The 20,934-nt window shown below is 37.5% G+C and overlaps 13 protein-coding genes across 13 annotated transcripts; 12 read left to right on the plus strand and 1 right to left on the minus strand.

The window, feature by feature from the left end:
- Positions 1-2,511: 2,511 nt before the first annotated feature.
- On the plus strand, positions 2,512-3,576 carry B0P05DRAFT_468128 (putative phosphatase regulatory subunit-domain-containing protein; the record flags this gene model as incomplete). The annotated part of the gene is made up of 2 exons (XM_051574412.1): positions 2,512-3,282; positions 3,424-3,576. The coding sequence occupies 2 exons, from the start codon at positions 2,512-2,514 to the stop codon at positions 3,574-3,576; spliced, it is 924 nt and encodes a 307-aa protein (XP_051435918.1).
- A 1,028-nt stretch (positions 3,577-4,604) lies between these two features.
- On the minus strand, positions 4,605-6,081 carry B0P05DRAFT_636641 (Pex19 protein). Its single transcript, XM_051583625.1, has 5 exons — positions 5,804-6,081; positions 5,685-5,744; positions 5,304-5,641; positions 4,723-5,258; positions 4,605-4,656 (listed from the first exon to the last, which is right to left on the minus strand). The coding sequence occupies exons 3-4, from the start codon at positions 5,625-5,627 to the stop codon at positions 4,815-4,817; spliced, it is 768 nt and encodes a 255-aa protein (XP_051435919.1). The 5' UTR covers positions 5,628-5,641; positions 5,685-5,744; positions 5,804-6,081; the 3' UTR covers positions 4,605-4,656; positions 4,723-4,814.
- B0P05DRAFT_489418 (uncharacterized protein) lies at positions 5,946-6,758 on the plus strand. Its single transcript, XM_051575300.1, has one exon. The coding sequence runs from the start codon at positions 6,316-6,318 to the stop codon at positions 6,628-6,630; it is 315 nt and encodes a 104-aa protein (XP_051435920.1). The 5' UTR covers positions 5,946-6,315; the 3' UTR covers positions 6,631-6,758.
- B0P05DRAFT_537739 (uncharacterized protein) lies at positions 6,759-7,860 on the plus strand. The gene is made up of 3 exons (XM_051577763.1): positions 6,759-6,949; positions 6,994-7,231; positions 7,282-7,860. Exons 1-3 carry the CDS (start codon positions 6,788-6,790, stop codon positions 7,761-7,763), a joined length of 882 nt encoding a protein of 293 aa, XP_051435921.1. The 5' UTR covers positions 6,759-6,787; the 3' UTR covers positions 7,764-7,860.
- A 102-nt stretch (positions 7,861-7,962) lies between these two features.
- Positions 7,963-9,210, plus strand: B0P05DRAFT_537743 (ribosomal protein L30, ferredoxin-like fold domain-containing protein). Its single transcript, XM_051577764.1, has 3 exons — positions 7,963-7,993; positions 8,203-8,314; positions 8,511-9,210. The coding sequence occupies exons 1-3, from the start codon at positions 7,983-7,985 to the stop codon at positions 9,135-9,137; spliced, it is 750 nt and encodes a 249-aa protein (XP_051435922.1). The 5' UTR covers positions 7,963-7,982; the 3' UTR covers positions 9,138-9,210.
- A 5-nt stretch (positions 9,211-9,215) lies between these two features.
- B0P05DRAFT_537744 (uncharacterized protein) lies at positions 9,216-11,079 on the plus strand. The gene is made up of 4 exons (XM_051577765.1): positions 9,216-9,399; positions 9,442-9,521; positions 9,568-10,150; positions 10,199-11,079. Exons 1-4 carry the CDS (start codon positions 9,244-9,246, stop codon positions 11,009-11,011), a joined length of 1,632 nt encoding a protein of 543 aa, XP_051435923.1. The 5' UTR covers positions 9,216-9,243; the 3' UTR covers positions 11,012-11,079.
- A 49-nt stretch (positions 11,080-11,128) lies between these two features.
- Positions 11,129-11,793, plus strand: B0P05DRAFT_508468 (uncharacterized protein). Its single transcript, XM_051575572.1, has 2 exons — positions 11,129-11,290; positions 11,332-11,793. The coding sequence occupies exons 1-2, from the start codon at positions 11,192-11,194 to the stop codon at positions 11,407-11,409; spliced, it is 177 nt and encodes a 58-aa protein (XP_051435924.1). The 5' UTR covers positions 11,129-11,191; the 3' UTR covers positions 11,410-11,793.
- B0P05DRAFT_467993 (uncharacterized protein) lies at positions 11,620-11,784 on the plus strand (the record flags this gene model as incomplete). The annotated part of the gene is made up of 1 exon (XM_051574405.1): positions 11,620-11,784. A coding segment is annotated over one exon (165 nt), but the record flags the coding sequence as incomplete, so codon positions are not given.
- A 441-nt stretch (positions 11,794-12,234) lies between the features above and the next one.
- On the plus strand, positions 12,235-13,776 carry B0P05DRAFT_586273 (uncharacterized protein; the record flags this gene model as incomplete). The annotated part of the gene is made up of 4 exons (XM_051582498.1): positions 12,235-12,590; positions 12,641-12,802; positions 12,854-13,352; positions 13,402-13,776. The coding sequence occupies 4 exons, from the start codon at positions 12,235-12,237 to the stop codon at positions 13,774-13,776; spliced, it is 1,392 nt and encodes a 463-aa protein (XP_051435926.1).
- A 920-nt stretch (positions 13,777-14,696) lies between these two features.
- On the plus strand, positions 14,697-16,674 carry B0P05DRAFT_537752 (ABC1 family-domain-containing protein). The gene is made up of 2 exons (XM_051577766.1): positions 14,697-15,774; positions 15,818-16,674. Exons 1-2 carry the CDS (start codon positions 14,784-14,786, stop codon positions 16,606-16,608), a joined length of 1,782 nt encoding a protein of 593 aa, XP_051435927.1. The 5' UTR covers positions 14,697-14,783; the 3' UTR covers positions 16,609-16,674.
- B0P05DRAFT_537754 (uncharacterized protein) lies at positions 16,611-17,077 on the plus strand. Its single transcript, XM_051577767.1, has 2 exons — positions 16,611-16,754; positions 16,803-17,077. Exons 1-2 carry the CDS (start codon positions 16,672-16,674, stop codon positions 16,942-16,944), a joined length of 225 nt encoding a protein of 74 aa, XP_051435928.1. The 5' UTR covers positions 16,611-16,671; the 3' UTR covers positions 16,945-17,077.
- Positions 17,078-17,827: 750 nt separating this feature from the next.
- B0P05DRAFT_537759 (Rab3 GTPase-activating protein regulatory subunit N-terminus-domain-containing protein) lies at positions 17,828-19,118 on the plus strand. The gene has a single exon (XM_051577768.1). It carries the CDS (start codon positions 17,902-17,904, stop codon positions 19,021-19,023), a length of 1,122 nt encoding a protein of 373 aa, XP_051435929.1. The 5' UTR covers positions 17,828-17,901; the 3' UTR covers positions 19,024-19,118.
- Positions 19,119-20,014: 896 nt separating this feature from the next.
- On the plus strand, positions 20,015-20,763 carry B0P05DRAFT_611161 (thaumatin; the record flags this gene model as incomplete). Its single annotated transcript, XM_051583391.1, has 1 exon — positions 20,015-20,763. The coding sequence occupies one exon, from the start codon at positions 20,015-20,017 to the stop codon at positions 20,732-20,734; it is 720 nt and encodes a 239-aa protein (XP_051435930.1). The 3' UTR covers positions 20,735-20,763.
- Positions 20,764-20,934: the final 171 nt, after the last annotated feature.

Raw genomic sequence — 20,934 nt, forward strand, 5'->3', positions numbered from 1 at the left:
AGACTTGCGGTCGTCAGTTGTCATTGCCCTGCAGATTTAGCTGCTAAATTTATCCCAATCTGATGGCGTAAATAAAGTTCTAATCTAATGGTGATGATAAAAAAACTTCTAGCATGATTTAAAAAGCTAATTTCTAGCTTATGTTTTGTCTCAGAAAGCTATTATTGGAATACGACTTCGGGATAAACGATATCTTTGGCTATTTTTATATTATTATTGTTTTCTTTTGGTGATAAAACTGAAAGGCTGGATGCAGAAGTTACTCTTGATAAAACAATTCGCAGTTTTCTATGAGTAAAGACATGTTTGCGAAGATCAACACCTACATTCTTAAGTGACTCAAAACTAATTTTGACGATATGACGAGCGGCTGTGCCTTTATATATTGTTCTGATTGAAGCCACACGGCCATTGTTGTAGTTCAGTCCAAGATGAGAGCTAGAGCATTGACTATTTTGGGGAAACGTCTTTGCAGAGTGCTATCAATATTGAAGTGGAACTACTCTATGAACAAAATTCTAAAGAAAGAAAAACAAGGAGTTACAGACAAGCCAAATGCAAAGAAGGCAGTAGGAACTGCTCTTGGCTAGTATCTAAGTTTCATTTCTAATCCTTTGGATGTACTTGATTGATATGAGCAGTTTAAAGGTCACTTTCTTTTTATACATGATGCTTTTATACACGTCTCAGATTAGATTGAGAAGGTAACTGTCCAGCGAGGATATGGATGTGCTTATTTTCTGCCATATTCCCTGAGCTTAATCCTATTGAGTAACTTTGGTTTGTGGTTGAGAGCAAGGTGAAAACAAAAGAAATGTCGAAGGAAGAAATTTTGACTTTGAGAATAATCGATGTTTATAACAGTGTTTATCTGGAGGATCTTTGAGGAGCTTTGTTGCTATCCTGACTCAAAGCTACAATTATGCTTGAAGAAAGAGCCTCTCTAAGATTGCACAGTTGTGTAATCTACAATTTCTAAATGAGTGCAATCTTTTTCTCTCAGGGTGCAAACTATTTCCGGGAATGGTGTGGTATGATTGTTACATGATTATTTTCGATTTCTTTATTTGAAATGGCGTCAACCGCTTTGAAGATGGTCCGAGTGTCATTTGATCCTATTTGTCTATCTTATGTGTACATATATGGACGAGGCGCGGAGAATCCAGGCTGTCACAGATCTAAATCGACTCCTTTTGAAACGTTTCCCGCCTTTTTTTTATATTTTATATTTTTACTTTACAATCTAAACGTTATGTTTGATATCATCACGACAGAAGAAAAAAAAAAGTGTTTGAATCATGTGAATCGATCTTGTGCGCAAATATTGGTTTGTTTGTAGCAGAAACAGCATTTGTATTTATTTAGAAAGAAAGTTTATCGTACTTCCTGACATTTCCGAACATAGTTGATGCATATCTTCTATCGAGACTGTAGGTTTCAATCGGCGTTTTGATTTCTGATTTTCCAAGAATTTACCAGGATGTGCACAATCGCTCTCTCTTTTTGTGGTTTAGGGTTCGAATTAGCTTGATGCTTGATCATTGAGATAGCCAAGTGCAGCCTGTGTCATTGCACAAGCGACACGCCGTTTCTTTCACTCGCTGATAACGACAGTGAACTTCAAATCAGCTTCAATGGTAAAAAACTGGAAATGTGGAGTAAACTCCGTTTTTGGATGCTGATCCATGCGCTTTAATTGGGTATATCAGTTCTTTTTGGATTTATTTTTTTTGTGATAAGATAAAAGGTAGAATTCGTCTTCGTGCATTAATAAACCAATTACTAATCTGGTTTAGAGTGAGGTCTGTCTTGAGCCCCAGTGCTCGTTTCTCTTCTTCAGTAGGGTAGGGGTGTTTGTGGTGATCTATCAGCCATTGCTTCAGAATGGCAGTGACACATTTAGGTAGATTGCCTCTACGTTTCTTTTGGACAAGTCGTCTTTTGCATTGCTTTTCTTTTTCTTCTTCTTTTTCGCCATTATCATCATCATCATCGTCGTCATCGTCTTCTTCTTCTTCTTCTTTAGAAGATAGTGAGGAATAGCATGTTGCAGGCGATAGGCTGTTATCTCTTTGACGAGTTGTGTGAATAATGACAAAATGTATCCTTAAAGTAAACGAAAAGAAAGGCTTTTTGTGTTTGTATTTGTATGTGTGTGTGAATGATTCTAATAAAGTAAATTAGGATGGGGTTGACTATTTATATAATGCCATACTTTAAATCGTTTGTGTGATGTTTGTCAAACAATTTTTCTTCTTCTTTCTGATAAACGGTCCAGACAGATAATACTAATATGGAATCAGAACGGAGCTTAAAGCCAAGTAGGGACGAAAGGGAAAACTTTATCTATTAAAAATAATCGCCTTGGTTTTTTTTGTTTTTGTTTTTTAATATAAAAAGGACGCTTTCTTTCTCTTCTTCTTTTCTTTCTTTCCACTTTCTCTACCCTTTTTAATCGCATTATTATTTTCCCTTCATCTGTATATATTCCATCTACATTAAAAGAAGAGAATGTCTAATACCATCACTTCTACATATACTCATCGTCAAAAAAGAATTGTGTTAAGACGTGCCACACATCAAATCAATGATCCTGTGGTAGTTCAGCAAAAATACAAACCAAAACAAGAGAAAAAGAAGGTTAGATTTGCACAAGAAGACCTGGAGCAAGTGCGTTACTTTTACAAAACACAATCGCCAATAACTGTCAAGACAGACCCTCCCTTTATGGACACCTCAGCTGATGATTTCAAACTTACATTTCCCAACTGGTCTTGTTCTTCAAGGATGCTTTATCATCATCATCATTCAAACATTCGTATGGAAAATGCTCAACTCTTGGATGGTGATGCTGACCACATGTTGAACCAACAAATGGTGATTGAGGGACGCTGTAGAGCAGCCAATCTATCTTTTCATAAAGTTGTTACTGTACGTTACACATTTGATTTATGGCGTACTTATCAAGAAACAACCGGAGTATTCCGTGAATCAATCGCTAGCACTGCTAATACGTGGGACAGATTTGTATTCAACATTCCTATTCAAGCAAAACAGACTCCTCAAACTATCTACCTTGCTTTAAGATATACTGTCGATAATCAAGAATTCTGGGACAATAACAATGGTATGAATTATGAAATGCTTCTTTCACCTTCTGGAGAACAAGCGATTGAACAAACAAAAGAGGTTTGCCAAGAACAACCAAAACAACAAGTCAAAAAAGAAGTATTGGGTAGACGATATGATTTCTCTGCTTCATTAACCGCAGCTCGTAAACCAGTTTCACCACCGCCTTCACCACCTCCTGCTACGCCTACAGATGATCATGATCTTTTGTTCTATACCCCTCTCTCTCAAGAAACCACTAAATTATTATCTCCCGCTGTTCATATCACTAAAACCGAACCTATTCCCATTCAGCAACTCACACCACCTGCTTCTCCCCCTCCATTCTCTGCTGAAGGCTTCCAAATGAGCTACTCTGATTTCGTCAACAAGTATTGCTTTTATGATTCTCATTCTTCACCCATTTATAGTGTTTATTCAACTTCTCCTTCTGCTGTACTTTCATAAAAATAAAAATTATCTGTATATAATCATCCCAAAAAAAAAAATTCACTCGGTAAACCTGTCCGACGATCCGAGCTAACTTGTCTCGCCTTTGCTTTGTTTACAAAAAAAAAAAAAAGTTTCTAAACAAGTTTTTTGGTAAATGTTTCAAATCTTTTTTATTTCTTTATTAGAACTTGTCTACATGAGAAACAATGGGAAAGCAGCAAGTAAAGAAGATCGCTGGCGATAAATCAGTGTTGTTGTTGTATGGGTTACACGCTCAAAAAGTGTGTTGTTGGTTTCATTGATTGGATAAAGAAATGCGCCATTGTATACATAGAATGAAACTTTTTTTTCTCGTCCAATAAAATATGGCTCTAGAACAGACTATCACAAGGCTACACGACTTTGAAAAGATCTGTGCTCAACTGATTCGAATAAAAAAGAAGGAAATTGCATTTCTTTTGTTGAGTAACATCCTTATAAACTCAGTAAATGAACAATAACTCGTTTTTTTTTTTTTTTTTTTTTTTTTTTTTTTTGTTCATCTAGAGGGCTGAAAAGATAGCGGGAGTATAAAAAAGAAATAAAAATGCACTTATTTCCATTGAGAAATTTTTTTTTTTTTAGTTTATCAAGGTTCAATCTTCTCAATAATTGAATAGTTTGCAGCGATTTCCCTTGATTCTCCCAGTGATACCGCACCTTCTTTTTCTCCTTTTTTCTTGCTTTCTTTAAAAATAAATTGATATCTACATGATAAATCAGGTTAATGAGGAGTATATTTGATTTGTCAATTAAAAAAAATCCGGAGAAAGCCGGTCCAATCAGCCACATACACACACACACACAATATGCAAGTTAAACAATAACATAGAAAAGATAAGCCAAATTTAGAGATCATACCAAACAAGCAAATTTTGTTGGGTGAGAGTCCCTTCTGCAGTATCAGGGTTCAACCAGACAAATGTAGCACAAACTGCGTTTAAACCAAGTATGTTTTTATGCAAATAAAAGATGTTCTCATTGGAGTCATTCCATAAAATTGTCCTTAATCACCTTTAGCTCTACTCATGTTGTACACCTGAAAAAAAAAACAATGTAACCTTTTTTTTAAAAAAAAGAGAGAGATAAAAGACTGTTTTTAATCAAATAAGCTTTCCTTAGCTGTTCTAGGCACATATAATCGAAACTTGATGATACTCAAATGGCTTAAGCCATCATTTTTTATTAGGTAATCAGAGATTGACTTTATTATTCTACATTATTGTACAGTTTTCCATATCCTTCATGTCAGGCATACCTTCAGGATTACCCAAATTCATACCAGGAGCCATTTCATCCAAAAGTTCAGCGGGAGGTTGACCCAAATCTTGCATCTTTGTCATTAAATCCATGATTTCTTTACCTTGTGTCTCATTCTTTTCATCAAACTCGGGAGATTCATACTTTGCCACAATTTGTTGACAAATGGTAAGTTGTTGCTTGTATTTATCATACTCTGCTGCGTCTTTGTGTTCTTCTAACCAAGTAGGGTACTTTTGAGCCAAATCCTTCATGGGTTCATACAGTAATTCTTTCGACATCAATTGGCTCATCATGCCTTCTAAAACACCTTCAAATTCTCCATTATCAGCCAATGTTTCCATTTGCTTCATGAGCTCTGCCATAAAAGCATCCTCTGATTCCTCAGCCATGGAAGTCTAGCTCAAGTAAATAACACACACACTTTGTTTGCTGTTACTTACATCAATCTCTTTTGAACTATCTTTCAATTTGTTCATGGTTTTACCAATCGTATCTTGAAAGGATTGAGGAGTCTTGGGTACTTTCTTTACTTCTTCTTCTGTGTTCTTGTCAAGAGAAGCCCATACTTTCTCAAATGCTTGCTTCATCTCATCATTCTCATCAGTATTCATCTGACCCATCAATTGTTCCATACCCGCAGCTAATTGCTTTGCGAATTCATCACTACCCAAGAGCTCATCGAGGTCTTGTTCGGGTGGATCTTGATCTGTCGTCTTGGTTTTTGTCTCCACGGGCTTTTTTTGCTCAAGTGTGGTATTAGACATATCGTCCAAAACGTCTAGTCACATCAATATAAAAGCGCGCGTTTTTTATTTTATTACCATCTAACAAGTCATCGAAATCGGAATCATCATCTTGAATTTGAGTCTTGTTCTTAGAGTCTATGGACATGTTGCTTACTAAACAGAAATAAAAAAAAACAAGAAAATAAAACTGGTACCTTGTTAAGACTGAGCGTTAAATTATTGCCTGAGAAAAAAGCATGTGAATTTAAGCTGTCTATAGACTTGACGCGATCAAAATCACTTTTTCAATATAAAAAGGCCATGACGCACCTACAGTGTAAGTATTCAAAAAAAAAAGCCTATTTTAACTTTCTTGCATTCATTTCATGTGTCTTATTTTTTTCACTCTCATTTCTTTCTTTCTTTCTTTCTTTTTTCTGTAGAAACAGACATGAACCAAACTCAAGAAGATCACTTATAGACCATAAATACGAATAACTCAATAAAAATCACCCCATTAGAGTGAACACTGCTGCCGCAGCTTTTACATGACACTACTTTTATGCAAAACTCCGAATATTTTCAAGGCGTTTAGCTCGCATAATAACACGATGTCATAATGATTTCATGTCTTCAAACTGTTTATGCAACAAGTAAAAAACAAAAAAAAAAGTATATAAACCAAACCACTTTTTACTGTATTTTTTTATCTTATATATAATTCAACATGCCTAACCCTAGTATTCCCTCTGATGTCGTTCCTGCTCAAGTCGTTGGTGGCATGAGAGTCAAGCAACCCAACCATCATAACCACATGCATGCCATGAAGAATGAAGACAAGACAAAAGAAGAAGAACATGAACAAGAACAAGAAAATTCTGAGGAACAAGAACGTATGCGTCTCCGTATCCTTCAAGAAAGACAAGCTCAAGATATGCAAAACCATACTGCTTCTCGTCAACATGATGTCTCTAAAAACGCTGGTAATCATGTCAAACAACAATTCAACACTGGCATTCAACCCAGATCTATGAACCATTAAATTGTACATATAATAAATAATAATAGGAGAGAAGTATTTAAAACCATTTAACTCCTAAAATTGAATGATTGTCTAAAATGGGCGTTATTATGATTTTCTTTCTTTCTCTTTTCTTTTTTTTTCTCATCCAGAAGAGGGGGAAGCTTTATTATTTAAAATGGTCTCTAGTACAAGCACAGATTGCTTGAAGACTTATTTTGAACAACAAGACGATACAGAAGCAGCTTCTATGGTTGCAGCTGTAATAGCAATGCTTCCTTCTCACCCTCAAGAACCTATTGATGTCGCAGCATTGGAAACAACATTGCTTATAAAAGAGGTAAAATAGAGACAATTAAATGCAGCATCATTCATCTGTTCTAGTCTGAAATTGCTGCTTTAAATGAGGTGATTTTCAAATGGAGAAATAGGGCCATAGAACTTGAAATGTATTATCAAGATCAATTAGACAATTTACAACGACAGTGTCGAAGCGAATTGAAATCAATGGAGTCTAGATGTCATTTAAAATTACAAGAAAAAGATGATATTATTTCCAATCTAAAGGATCAAGTAGACCATCTTGTTTCTATTCAATGCAACAATCGCTGTTCAAGTCAAGGTAAGAACCAGTATAGTTTTATTTCCCTTCTCTCATGTATGATCATATAGAACCAAGCTTTATAGAAGAAGAAGAAGAAGAAGAAGAAGAAGATAATGCAAGCAGTGTTTATGACAGAGAAGCAGAGCAACAATGGATAGAGAGCCCAAAGTCAGAAAATATTTTAAACAGTATTCAAGATACAATGCGTGCCATTGAACAAGAATTAAATTTTCATGCCTTACGAGCTGCGGACAATAATGAGCAAGAGCCTCACCATTCCAGTCTTATTGGTTGCTATTCTTCAAACACTCTTGTACATCCTGAAACCAAGCATAAGAGCAAGAAGCCATTTATGCATCGTATTATGAAAAAGGCCTTTCCAAAACTTTGTCAGCAAAAGAGAAAACTATATAAATCTCAAGATGTATCAGCTAGAGAAAATACAGATGAAGCATTAGCTATGTGTTCAGCAGATCAACCATATCAAAAGTCTATTCCCATGTTAAGCATGATGTCATCTTTGCAAGATAATGCCATGATTGCTACTTGATATCTAACTATTATATATATATTCACTTATGTCTTATTTATCAATATATTTATGATTTTTACATTTTATGCCTTATAAACATTCAAATGACAAAAAAGCGCGGGAGATGTGTATGACTGCTTAATTACTGTCCGGGACTGGAAAATTCAGACTTTAATGGTGGACAAAAATTTTTTTTATGGTTCTCTCTCTTTTTACACCAGTTCAGACAGTACCAACATGGTTGCTTAGTAAGTTACTACTCCATTCCTATTTATGAAGGAACACGAATCGAGGAGAAGAAAATGCTTGTTTATGTATATAGCAATACGCCTAAGCATTAGATCATATGTCTCTTTTAGACGGAAAAGGATTCATATTCCAACTCATGTTTGGGTGGCTTATACAGTAGCACTTCCTCATTTTTTTTTTGAACTTGGTCACTAACCATATCCATTAGCAACGTCCCCGCTGCTAACGACGTCCTCGTTCCTGAAACCCTCTTGAAGAAGAACAAGGCCTCTGCCAAGGCTGCTGAAGCTGCTGCTTCCAAGAAGGCTGAACTCCGTAAGGCAAGTAGACGAATAAAATAGAAAGTGAGAAAGAGTGAAGAGAAGAAAGGAAACATGATGATACTTGGGGTACAACCCATATGGACTAGATTGCACTCAATGATGTCTCTTAGTTAACCATCTTTCGGGGCTGATTTCCTTTCTTTTTAACATCTCTCTCGCCTTTATACGCATCTTTACTAACATTTAACAACAGGCTAAGCTTGCCAAGAGACGTGACCTCTTCAAGCGTGCTGCCAAGTACGATGCCGAATACAAGGCTGCTGCTCGTAACGAAATCCGTCTTCGTCGTCAAGCCAAGGCTCAAGGTAACTACTACGTTCCTGCCCAAGAAAAGCTCGTCTTCGTTGTTCGTGTCCGCGGTATCAACAACATTGCCCCCAAGCCCCGTAAGGTTCTCCAACTCTTGCGTCTCCTCCAAATCAACAACGGTGTCTTTGTCCGTCTCAACAAGGCTACCTCTGAGATGCTCCAATTGATTCAACCCTACGTTGCCTACGGTTACCCCAACTTGAAGACCATCCGTGAATTGATCTACAAGCGTGGTTACGGTAAGGTTAACAAGCAACGTATCCCTATCCATGACAACTCTGTCATTGAACAAGTCCTTGGCAAGTACAACATCATCTGTGTTGAAGATCTCATCCACGAAATTGCCACTGTTGGTCCTCACTTCAAGGAAGCCTCTAACTTCCTCTGGCCCTTCAAGTTGTCCAACCCCAACAACTTGTGGAGAGAACGTAAGTTCCTCAACTACGTTGAAGGTGGTGACACTGGTAACCGTGAACAATTCATCAACAAGTTGGTTCAATCCATGAACTAAGTTTTTCGAATAAAAAGAAATCCTTTTTTGTTTTAATCTCACGTGATGAAATATACTTATTTTTTCTATTTTTTTTGTGTCGTTTTTCTTTTTTCTTCCTTTCTGTATGTCTGAACAAGCATTAAAAGCAGGATTTCAAGTGCTTGATCTTGAAGAAATTGACCGCATTGCCTTGAATGAAGCAAAAGAAGCGCTTGAAAGCCCTTATAAATTTAAAAAACAAATTAAGCATGTAGCAGTGATTGGCACAGGTCCTTCAGGTGTAAAGTAATATGCCATATGTTGTCTTTGTTAACAATAGTAGTTGCCTTCTGCAAGACATTTAAAGGAAGCAGGATTTTGTGTCCGTGTGTTTGAAAGGAATTCTTCTGTGGGTGGCGTATGGTAACTTATCATACAATCTATCTGTCCTTATTCATGCAATTGTTAGGGTGTATTCAGAAAGCATGGTTCCCAAGCCTAAAATGCCAACTTCGCGTATCACACGTGATGTTGAACACAAAGCATGGGAGGTCAAAGAAGGAGAACCACAAAAACAACTGTATGAAATGACACCTGAAATCAAAAATTTAATGCTAAGAAAATGTCCTCCTTCAGCTTGTTATCGAGACCTTTACAATAACATATCGACCTCTCTTTTTGCTTATCCTGATTTCCCGTTCCCAGAGAACACACCCGACTGGTGTCCTCATCAAGTTACACAAGCTTACTTTGAGTCGTATGCTCATCATTACGATTTAATGCCATTGATTGAGTTTGATACCAGTGTTGATCTGGTTACCAAACAGCAAGATAGGTGGGAATTAACACTTTCAAAATACGATGTGTATACAAGTGGTATTGTTCGTGAAACACGATGGAAAGAATCGTTTGATGCTGTTGTTATTGCTACAGGTCCTCATCAAGACCCTTACGTGCCTGATTTTAAAGACTTTATTGCATACAACAAAATGCATCCTGATCGATCCATGCATTCCATACAATATAGACGCCCTGAAGATTTCGTGGGCAAAGTAAGCTCCCATCATGCATTTAATTCGAAATTAACCCAAAACCATTAGCATGTGCTTTTGATAGGTGGTAGTATATCTGCAGTGGATATTGCTAGATCTTTGGAGGGTTTCTCGACAACGACTACCATGGCTATCAAAGGACCCTTTGAATCCCCTTTTCCCATCTACAATATTGTGCGCAGTACAATTCCTCGTTCTGTCAGCATCAAGCCTAATGTAGCAACCTTCTCGAACGAAAAAGGCGAGATCGACGGGACAATTCTGTTTGAAGACGATACTGTGTTAGATGATGTAGACCAAGTGATCTTTTGTACAGGTTTCAATACACGTCTTCAATTCTTAGATGGATTGGTGATCCCAAAAGACGCTGAACAAGTGGCTATTGTGCCTCCTCGACCTCTGTATGATGATGTGCCTGAAAGTCATGTTGTGCTTGGTCCTAAATTTCCTCTGAATGTCTATCGTGAAGTGTTCTTGATGTCGGATCCTACCTTAGCGTTTGTAGGACTGCCTCCGATCACGAGTCTACCTTCACACTTTGATACACAAGCGATCAGTGTGGCTCGTGTCTGGTCTGGCCAAGCTCTTTTGCCGACGACAGAACATATGCAGCAGTTTGCTTCTGACTTCAATCCCGGTATTAGTTTACAAGAGATATTTAACGCAGATCGAAAGCGAAGACAGCCGTTTCTTACTTGGTTAAATTATCATGCTGAAAAGATCCATCCAGAGCTACCCACATTGGAGAACTATCCAGCTGATCATGAAGAAAGAGGCAATCGTGCTATTGATCAGTGGATTGCATTCTCAAATGAAACTTTCAAAAAGACAAGAGAACGTATTTCTAAGCATCAATTGTAAAATAAGTCTATTATAAATAAATAAAAAAAAGCCTATTTTCATTGTCTAGTATAGGATCAAAAGTAAAATAACTTGGACAACTATTCTCTCTTACATAAATGACAGGTTTTTTTGTTTGATAAATAAACCCATTTATTGCTTCAAATGTGGTCAATTGGCATATAAATTATTTCTTACAATATGCCTCCCTTCGTTACTGTGCTCAAAACATTTTTTTCCTATACAAAGGATCACTTTTTGGAGTGGGTGGAGTATTTCCTTGAAACAATAGTAGAAAAGGTTATTAGAAAGTTATGACGACTGGTTTCTTAGTTATATAGATATGTTGGAACTTGACAGGGTCGAGAAAGAACATAGTATCACCAGAAAACGAAAATAGAACGGTGTCTTGGTGTTGATAAAAAAACAAACAAGTCTTACTTTCACTCACTGAATTTTCAGGAGGTATTATGCCGAATAATACAACGCCAAAGAAAGACATGATATATAAAAAAATACTTGAAGTGTAGCCAGAAACACCAAAAAAGCAAATACTCGCCGTCAGATTTTTCAGTAAAGTATTTAATGTCCATATTACTTTACTTCATCTTGTTCTTATAGGTAATTTTATATATTTTGAAGAATTGATTTATTATAGAAACAAGTACATTCGTTCACAAAATGCTAAGATCGAGCGCCCAATTACTCCCCAAAGTCTCCCTGCTTTTATCCGGGAAGTTTCAAATCTTATCAGATGGAGAGATGCAATTGTGGCACATTTATTGCAGTTTTGAATAAAATATCAAATATAAAACAAACATACGTAAAAACACATTTTTCAGTCATTCGTGTATATAAATAAAATGACATAGTGTAAATCTAATGTGTAGTTGATTGGGCAGTAGCTTATTCAATTTCCACCTATTTTTTTTTTTTTTTTTTTTTTTTTTTTGATAGAGTAGCTGAGTGGAATCCATGAAGAACTGTGTATGTTTAGTTGAGGCAGGTTTTCATTCAGAGAGAAGCCGAAATTCGATTTGATCAATAAGGCATAACTAACTGTTAGTCATAAAAACACCTACCCATTAAATTCACTACTGAGTATATTTGATATAAAAAGTTTATGCATGAATTTACTATCAGGCACCAAGCTTCCTCAACACTCATTGGCTTATCCATACCACTATGTGACCGTATTACATTCAAAAAAAAATAATTTTCTTTTTCTTCCTTCAATACGATCTATGGCTAACAATAATCACAACAACTACCCTCAATACTCTTACGAGCAATACCAACAATACTATTATCCTCAATACTACTCGAATCCCGGGAATCAGCCACAGATCCCTCAAGGCGATCCCTCGGCTGCTTTATCGAGTGTTGTATATCAAATGCAACAATCCTCTGCTCATACAACTACCTATCATCCACATTATTATCACTCATACCCGCCACAACAAGCTACGGACTATTATGCAGACTATTATGCAGCTCAGGATCAACAAAGGTCCATGTTAAACTATGGAGACTTGGCCCAACCAGCTTATCGTCGAACCAAACCTAACCAACAATCCAATCCACAAGAACCTCTTGAAAAGTAAGAGAGCCAAAAGAACTAATCGTTTTACTCATAATCTATTGCCTTAGACCCAAAGTGTGTTGTAATCGATGGTTAAAGACAGTCATGGCTGTCGCACAGCATGAAAAACTTCATATTAAATGTCCAAGTTGCGATCATATGTGCCTTCCTTCAGTTTTAGAAGAACATGAAGAAATAGCACATGGAAAAGTCCCAATTAACAAGAAACCGTAAGTCAAGATAAACTGAAGCAAACAAAAGGAGACTTATGAATCCAATAGATCAAAACCAGATGGTATTATTCCAGCCAATGCGCCTAAAATCAATACACCCGAAGAATTAGAGGCTTGGATTGCAGCTAGAAAAAAGAACTGGCCAAGCAAAGCAAATGTAGAGCGAAAAGAGAAGGAAGAGGTTGAGAAAGAAGCACGAGGAGAATTGTCAGGCAAGAAGCGTAAGATGAAACAAAACACTCGACAAGAAAAGAAACAAAAGACAGAAGAAACAAATGGACTCATAGCTCCTTATGATTCCGAAGAAAATGACGAAGAGGATGATTTGATGGATGTAGAAAAGGACGCCATCACTTCCAAAGATCCTTCGGCCATAGGCAAAATCTTATTGCCTGAAGACAAACCCAAGCGAAGATGTAAATATTTCATGTCTGGTAAATGTAAGCGAGGTGATGAATGTACCTTTTTGCATGAAAAGCCTGAGCCTAGACCAAAACAACCTCGCCCTGCTCCAGCCATTAATAGAAGGCCCAATTTGTTGTTCAAGGTAAAAGTTCCTTATGTGTGCGTTTATAGGTACTGACTTTTCTTTTTAGCTGCTGGAAAAAGACATTCTTCAAGAAAAGAATGTTATTTTGCAATGCCTTCGTTATATTGTTGACAACCAATTCCTTGGGAATGGAAACAAGATACAAACGAATGACAACAATAGTTTACATACCGAAAACAAAGATGTTCAATCTCAAGAAAATAGAGCAGAACAACAAAGTATAGAGCCTCAACAAACACACGATACAGGAGATCAAGCAGCAGGTTTAGATGAGGGAGTAGAGTCAAATGAAGAAGCAGATACAAATGAAGAAGTAGAGGCAAACGAAGAAGTAGAAGCAAATCAAAGAAATCTCAATTGCAATACACAATTAGAACAAGTAGACAATTTACAAGAAAACAAAGTGGATGAAATCCAATAAACTTCAATGCATTTTCTCTTCTTTTGTGTCTTGCCCTTTACAAAGCAAAACATAACTATCTAAAATAAGCCATATCAATTATATTGAAATGCTATACATTTCAAACTCGCATTGCATTTGTTTAACACTGAAAAGAGCAATTACAACTATGAATCGATCATGTTTCCCTGATTTCATTAAAAAGTAGAGATGATCGGTAATTAAACACCAGACTGATCATGTGACTAGTGTGCGCTAGTTTTCAATCTAGAAAATTGAAATTAAAACAAAAACTCATCCAAAAGTACCTAAAAACAAGGAGCTATCAGCATGCACCATTAGCAAAAGTCGTAAAAATCAATAGGCCACATCTAATGGTGCAAAGAAAGCAATATATCTACTATCCAAATTTAGAGTTATCTGTCAAAAACATGTTTTTCGTTTTAGGGCCATATAACTTTTGCAAATCCAACACTTTGGGTGTATTCTATAGGTCCAGACAAACATTTCGTACTATGATATATCATAGTAGAGAGTTGCCCTATCGCTGGCAAATCGAGATATTGTGAAAATGAAGAAAGTCCTCAAAGGGTAGTAAGGGCTTTCGATAATTTTTGGCCATTTCGAAAAGTGTTGTCTTTTTCTATGGAAATGATCTGTTATATATTCTAACAGATAAGACACTTGAAAAAGGCAAAAAAGAAGCGCTTTTGGAGCCATTGAGGCAAAAAAAAGCAAGAGGTTTTGTTCATATAAATATACAGTCAATTCGTTCAATTATTACTTGTATGTCGTCAAAAGACTCATTCCAAATGATAAAAGTGCAACTAATGAAACTCCATATACTCTTACAAAAGTCCTTGACGTATGGCAACAAGACACAAACCAATGATAAAGCAGAATGTATTTAAACAACCGAATTCCCTATGATGAAATTCTTACCTTTTTTTCTTGTCAAATTTCCTCTTCTTTTTTTTTGTGTATGTGTATATGTGTGCATGCATACACATTGATCAACAATAAAAATAATGACTCAAGTCCAATTATTGCCTCGGCGTTCAGCTTGGCTGAACACTTTACCACCTTCTTTTAGCCTTCGACCTCGATCTCGGTGCTACGCAACCCTACAACCTCGCAAAAGCTTACCTCGACGTATGATTCAAGGTGCTGCCATGTTCACCTTGGGAACCACGGTCGTTGTAGGCGTAGGCGGCGCTCTCCTGTATAAAACCAACGACCAGTTTCGTCATGTAGCCAACGCACTTGAACGGTGTCGTATCGCAGGCACTGTCGGTGCCCAAGTGGCTTACGATTACCATACCACCTTATCCAAGCACTACAGTACGCCAGCCGAGCATGAGGAGGCAAAACGGGCCTGTCATCAACGCTCCGCTACCCGTGTCTTAAAAGCCATTCAGCACCTCGGTGGTGTCTATGTCAAACTGGGCCAACATATCTCTGTCATGCAGTACTTGTTGCCGGACGAATGGTGCCTCACCATGCGTGTGTTACAAGATCAATGCGTGCCCACAAGTCCAGAAGCGATCCGAGCCCTGTTTCGATCGGATATGGGTATGGATGTCGGTGAGATCTTTGAAGCGTTTGATTGGACGCCTTTAGGTGTTGCTTCCTTGGCTCAAGTGCACCGAGCTCGACTTTCACAACAGAGCATTGAAACCTTAAAGCAACAGAGGGAAAATAGCTGGCTGGACGATGATACCAATGATCGATGGGTGGCTGTCAAACTACAACATCCTTATCTAGATGAATACTGTCAGCTAGACATGGACACCGTTTCTTTTATTTTCGAGATTGTGAAGCGTGTGTTTCCTGATTTTGGGTTCGACTGGTTTGCAGAAGAAATGAGGGAATCGATTCCTAAAGAACTGGATTTTGTGCATGAATCGCAGAATTCAAACCGCGTTCGATCCAATTTTGCTGAAGATGTTCAGCATAACAAAACAGCGCTTGTGATTCCTCAAGTGATTTGGGCCAAAAGACGAATTATGTGCATGGAATGTAAGTCAATCCAAATGAGGGAAAAGTTACTGATGTGTACTAGTCATCAATGGTTCTCGAGTGGACGATTTAGAGTACATGAAGAAACACAACATTGATCCCCGACAGGTCTCGAATGAACTCACGCGTGTCTTTTCAGAAATGATTTTTTTACATGGCTTTGTTCATTGTGATCCTCACCCGGGAAATGTGTTTATTCGACCTGCTAAGAATCCAAAATACTCTAAATACAACTTTGACTTGGTCTTGCTAGACCATGGTCTTTACAGAGAGTTATCAGACGATCTTCGCTCGAATTATGCACACCTCTGGACTTCTCTGATCAAGGCAGACGAAGAAGGCATTCAAAAATACGCTTATCGTGTAGGTGGTACTGACATTTACCAGTTATTTGCCTGTATGCTCACAGGTCGAGAATGGGAGAAGATCAGCCAATCTGATCTAGGCAGTACGCGTGGAACAGATGAAGTGGGCCGTATTTCAGAAGGCGCTTTAACTTATCTTGTTCAAGTAGCCGACATTCTTGCTCGATTACCTCGTCCTGTCTTACTCTTGCTCAAGACAAATGATCTCCTAAGACATGTAGATGAAAAACTGAATAGTGTGTCTGATGAGCGTATAACGTATATGGTCATGGGCATGTATTGTTCAAAAGCTGTTTGGCTGGATACCAAAAAGTACATTTTCGAAAAGATCAAATCTGTTGGCTTCAATTTACACCTCTTCAAGGAACTCATCAAAGCTTGGTGGCAGTATGAATCACTCTCCTATTTACTATGGATCTACCAATTCAGTTTTAAATTGACCGAGAAGTTGTTCCATCATAGACAATAAAATAGACTGACTGCGGAGTTGCTTTCTCTTTTTTTTTCCCTTTTTTTTTCTTTTTTACTTGTGATGAGCAAACTACTTCACTATACTTTTGACGCCATCTTGATCTCAACTTTACTAGCAGGCATTAAACGATCGACTGGATTACAGTAACGTATTCTGTATAGTCTTCGTATTGACCCTAACCTTATATAAAGAGTAGCCACCTCCAAAATAGAAAGCAGTACGATTCGTGATTATGTAGACAAATATCTTAATTTCGGTGAATGGGTATTTGATATGAGTGTTGCCTATCTAAACCATTCCTCATACTTTACTAAAAACAACAAAAGACACTAAAAAAAAAGATCTTTTCTTTTACTGAATAAAATAGATTCATGCAGCCAGATCCATGATGGCTGCATAAAGCTCACAGACACTTCCCCCCCCCTTTTGTCTCAATAATGATGAAAAAATAGCCCTATCATGCGCTGTGTTACACATCACTGTAGGTGTGTGTGTCGTATTTTTATTTTTATTTTTTATTTTTTTATTTACATGCATAATATGTCTAAGAGAATAAGATCTGTACTAGAACATCATTACCGGATCCCTTCACCGGTCTTGTCTATTCTTGTGGGTAATCTGCCTCAAGTAACGAGTTCTATTGAGGATGTAACTGATGAAAGTATACTTGAAGACGCACAGATGATTAAGACACCAAGAGAAGGTAATAATAAAGGCTCATGGATAGATATCAACTCATATCGACAGACGGCTGGAATAAAGTATTTAAAGATGAAATAGACGAAGAACCCACACCTTCAACACGCTCCCCTTCTCCCAACATACCAGATAGTACCAAAATTATCATAGCTGCTTCTGCAGACGGACATAGCCTCGTACTAGCCTATAAGGCCAAATTTGTTATGGTACAGTTAAATAGTGAGAGAGAATATATGGCCTTAGGACAAGGTTCAGGCTGCCAACAACCCAAGTAAGCTGTAGTTTGAGCTATTTCTTTTTTAATTGACATGATTGAAGTGAAGAAATCACCTGTGTTTTATGCTTGCCCTTGTTTGTTCCCTCTACGCGTTCAACGTAAGTCCACTACAAGAAAACCAAAAAAAAAAAAAAAAAGATTGAAAGAGTTTGTAGTCAACATTATGTGATGTGTGGATACAATACAGGATGGATACGTGTATTTTCAGAGGCAAGTAAATAATTCTAGATCAACAACTGATATCCATTGGGCGCTAGGCGGGTGTTTTATTGACAGAACAGCAATTAGAAACAACACCAGTCCTAAGGATCAAGATGAGAACACCACCCCCTGTGTTTAGAGTAGCACGTCATCCACCCTTAAATGAAGACGAAGACATCACTATCCTGTTTGAAGGCAATAAGGTCGTGAGTATTGATGGACAGAGTCTTTGGATGGTATTAAGAGTATGCGATGGACAACGAGAAAGTGGGATTGATGCTTCTCGAATGCATACTGCTTTCACCTACAAGAAATGGGATTTGCAGCACCAAGATCAAGTCAAGGATATTGTCAGTTTAGGTCCCTCTCCTACCTATTCACAGACACCTTACCTGGATCCATCCACCACTATATCCACCTCAAATAATTTTCCTCCAAAAGCAGCCACGTCAAGATACATTGGCGTAGGTGCACATCCCATGCTGACGTTTTATGCCACATCCGAATCCACACGACCTTTCATGTCGGCTGCTTCTATGGCCAGTTATGTTGTATCCCGTGTTACTTTACCTGTCTTTTCGTTTGCCAAATCATGGTGGGGCGGTCAACAAGAACAAGAGTCACAAAAAGCACCTACACCCTATGTACCTGAGATGCGTAGACCCCCAAGTCATATTGAACCTGCTACACCCATTCCAGTCCTGTTATCAGTCGATGATGCCTATCGAAAAATCAACCACATTTCTATTTCCCCGCCTTCCACTAGCTCACAACACCAGACACTCGCGGCTACCTCAGATGCGCTTGGCCGAGTCATCCTCTGGGATGTTGTGGAAGGTGAAATGATTCGTATGTGGAAAGGTGTGCGCGACGCTGTGTGTGGATGGGTAGAAGTGTTTGAGCATCAGTTGTATGGATTAGAACCAGCGCGTGTGCCAAAAGTCTTGTTGTTTTTGGTGATCTATACGCCCAAACGGGGTATTGTCAAAGTCTTTCAGATGCGACATGGGAAACAAATAGGCGCCTATCATGTTGGATCGGAGTGGCATCTTGTGCCTTGTGGTAGAGAACCTTTAGGCAGCAGCATGGTCAGTGCAGACAGAAGAAAAAGAAAAAATGATCCTCATCAGCATGATGGACTGTCGAGCTGTTTATTAGTAGGACCGGATGGAGAAGTACGTAGGATAAAGATTGTCTTGAAAGAATCAAGACCTACGATTGCTGTGGATCAATAAACGCATTTTGAAATATATATACGGAAGATCTTTTGCCGATATACAAAATCAGTCGGAGATCACACGTCAAAATTTTATAACAGAGAAAGTATCCCATTTTGTTTGTTAAACTCTTTCCTTTTTTTTTTTTTCATTCTGATGCGCTGATGTGAATTGTCTTTTGCTTGTATTTTAGCCATTCGCGAATTGCAGTAAGCAAAAGAAAGTAAAAAAAAAAAATGTATTTGTAAGCTTCTTGAACTTTTAACCATGTTTCACTTTACAAAGGAACAATGGCAAAAAAAAATTTTTTATAGAAAATAAGCTATTTCGACATATGTTGCCTTGCATTCATTACTTTAGCCGGGGTAACTTGTACTATTTTGATTTCAAATCAATGCCTCTGGCGTTTATTTTTATCTAGCAAAAAAGTGAAATCTTCTATTTTCATGCTTCATATAATCTTTCAATAGTGCTAAATTCGAGGTTTTTTCAGAATCAAATAAGCTTTTCTTTTATGGCTGCGAAAAAAAACAAGAAAAGTAGGTCAATGCAACGACTGGTCCCTATTGTGTTTCCATTTGCTGAGACATTAAGTTTTTTTTTTAAAAAAAAAAGTGCTACACAGTTACACAATGTCACTAGTCTTTTTGGAATAGGGTACTTTTTGAATATCACTTTGATGACCTTGACATCAATTAAGATGTATAGAACAAGAAGAAAAAGAAAGAAAAATATGAATTTAAAGTACAATGCCAAAATTTTTGTTGTTTATTGTTGTGTAAAGTAAAGAAAGAGAAAAAAAATTGTTTGTATATTAATTTTAAACAAATCCATTCATAAAGTACCTTCAAAAAAAAAAAAGGGACCTGTTTACCAGACTAACATAAGATTGAGTTGTAAAATAAGGGACTCGATCTTTTCCAGAAAATCAAGGGGAACTTGTCAAAAAAAAAAAAAGATATAAAAAGAGTAGGCGGAAAAGATAGACGCACAATAAGAAACAAAAACAATGCAATTGATCCAATTCTGTCTTTTTTTTGTTATTGGCTTGGCTACGGCTGCTCCTTCTGTCTACAGACGTGACAATGGCCTCACAACCACTGTCAAGATTGTCAATAACTGTGCCAAAACCATTCAACTCAGTACGTTGAGTACCACTTCTGCTTTTTCTGATCCCATGCCCATGGTTCCTGGTTCCTCAAAAACATTCACTTACGAAGGTATGTGGTCTGGTCGTTACTGGGCTCGCGAAGACTGCCAAGGCTCTGGCTGCCAAATTGCTGGTGCTGCTTACCCTGCTTCATTAGCTGAATTCACTTTTCATGGTGCTGATGGTAAAGATTTCTATGACTTGTCCTTTGTAGATGGCTACAACTTACCTCTCAGTATTACACCTGTTCATCCTAACACAACATCCACAAACCCTCTTGAGAGCGGTAAATATTGGTGTGGTGCTCCTGCCTGCAAGGCTGTTCCTTCTTGCCCTTCTGAATTGCAAATGACTGAAAATGATACTTATATTGGCTGTTTAAGTGCTTGTTCCAAGTTTGGTACCTCTGAGTACTGTTGTACTGGTGCTCATGCTACTGCTGCTACATGTCCTATTAATAAGTATGCTTCTGCTGTCAAGCATGGCTGTCCTGATGCCTACAGTTTTGCTTACGATGATGATACTAGTCTTTATCAATGCAGAGCTCCTTCTTACACTGTGACCTGGTGTCCCAACTAAAACCCTTACATATTATTCTCCTAATTTTCTTTGTTATCTGGAATAAAAAAGAACTCCCTCTCATGTTGATGCTTGTCAAACTATCATTTTGAACTTTATTCTAAAAACTGCATATCCATTTCCAAAATGAGTTTGATGTATATTTCAATAACAAGTGAAAATGAAATCACTGTTGGAATATCATAGAACATGAGTAAAAA

This window comes from Gilbertella persicaria (genome assembly GCF_025201335.1).
Source record: "Gilbertella persicaria strain CBS 190.32 chromosome Unknown B0P05scaffold_15, whole genome shotgun sequence".
In the NCBI taxonomy this organism is placed as follows: domain Eukaryota; kingdom Fungi; phylum Mucoromycota; class Mucoromycetes; order Mucorales; family Choanephoraceae; genus Gilbertella; species Gilbertella persicaria.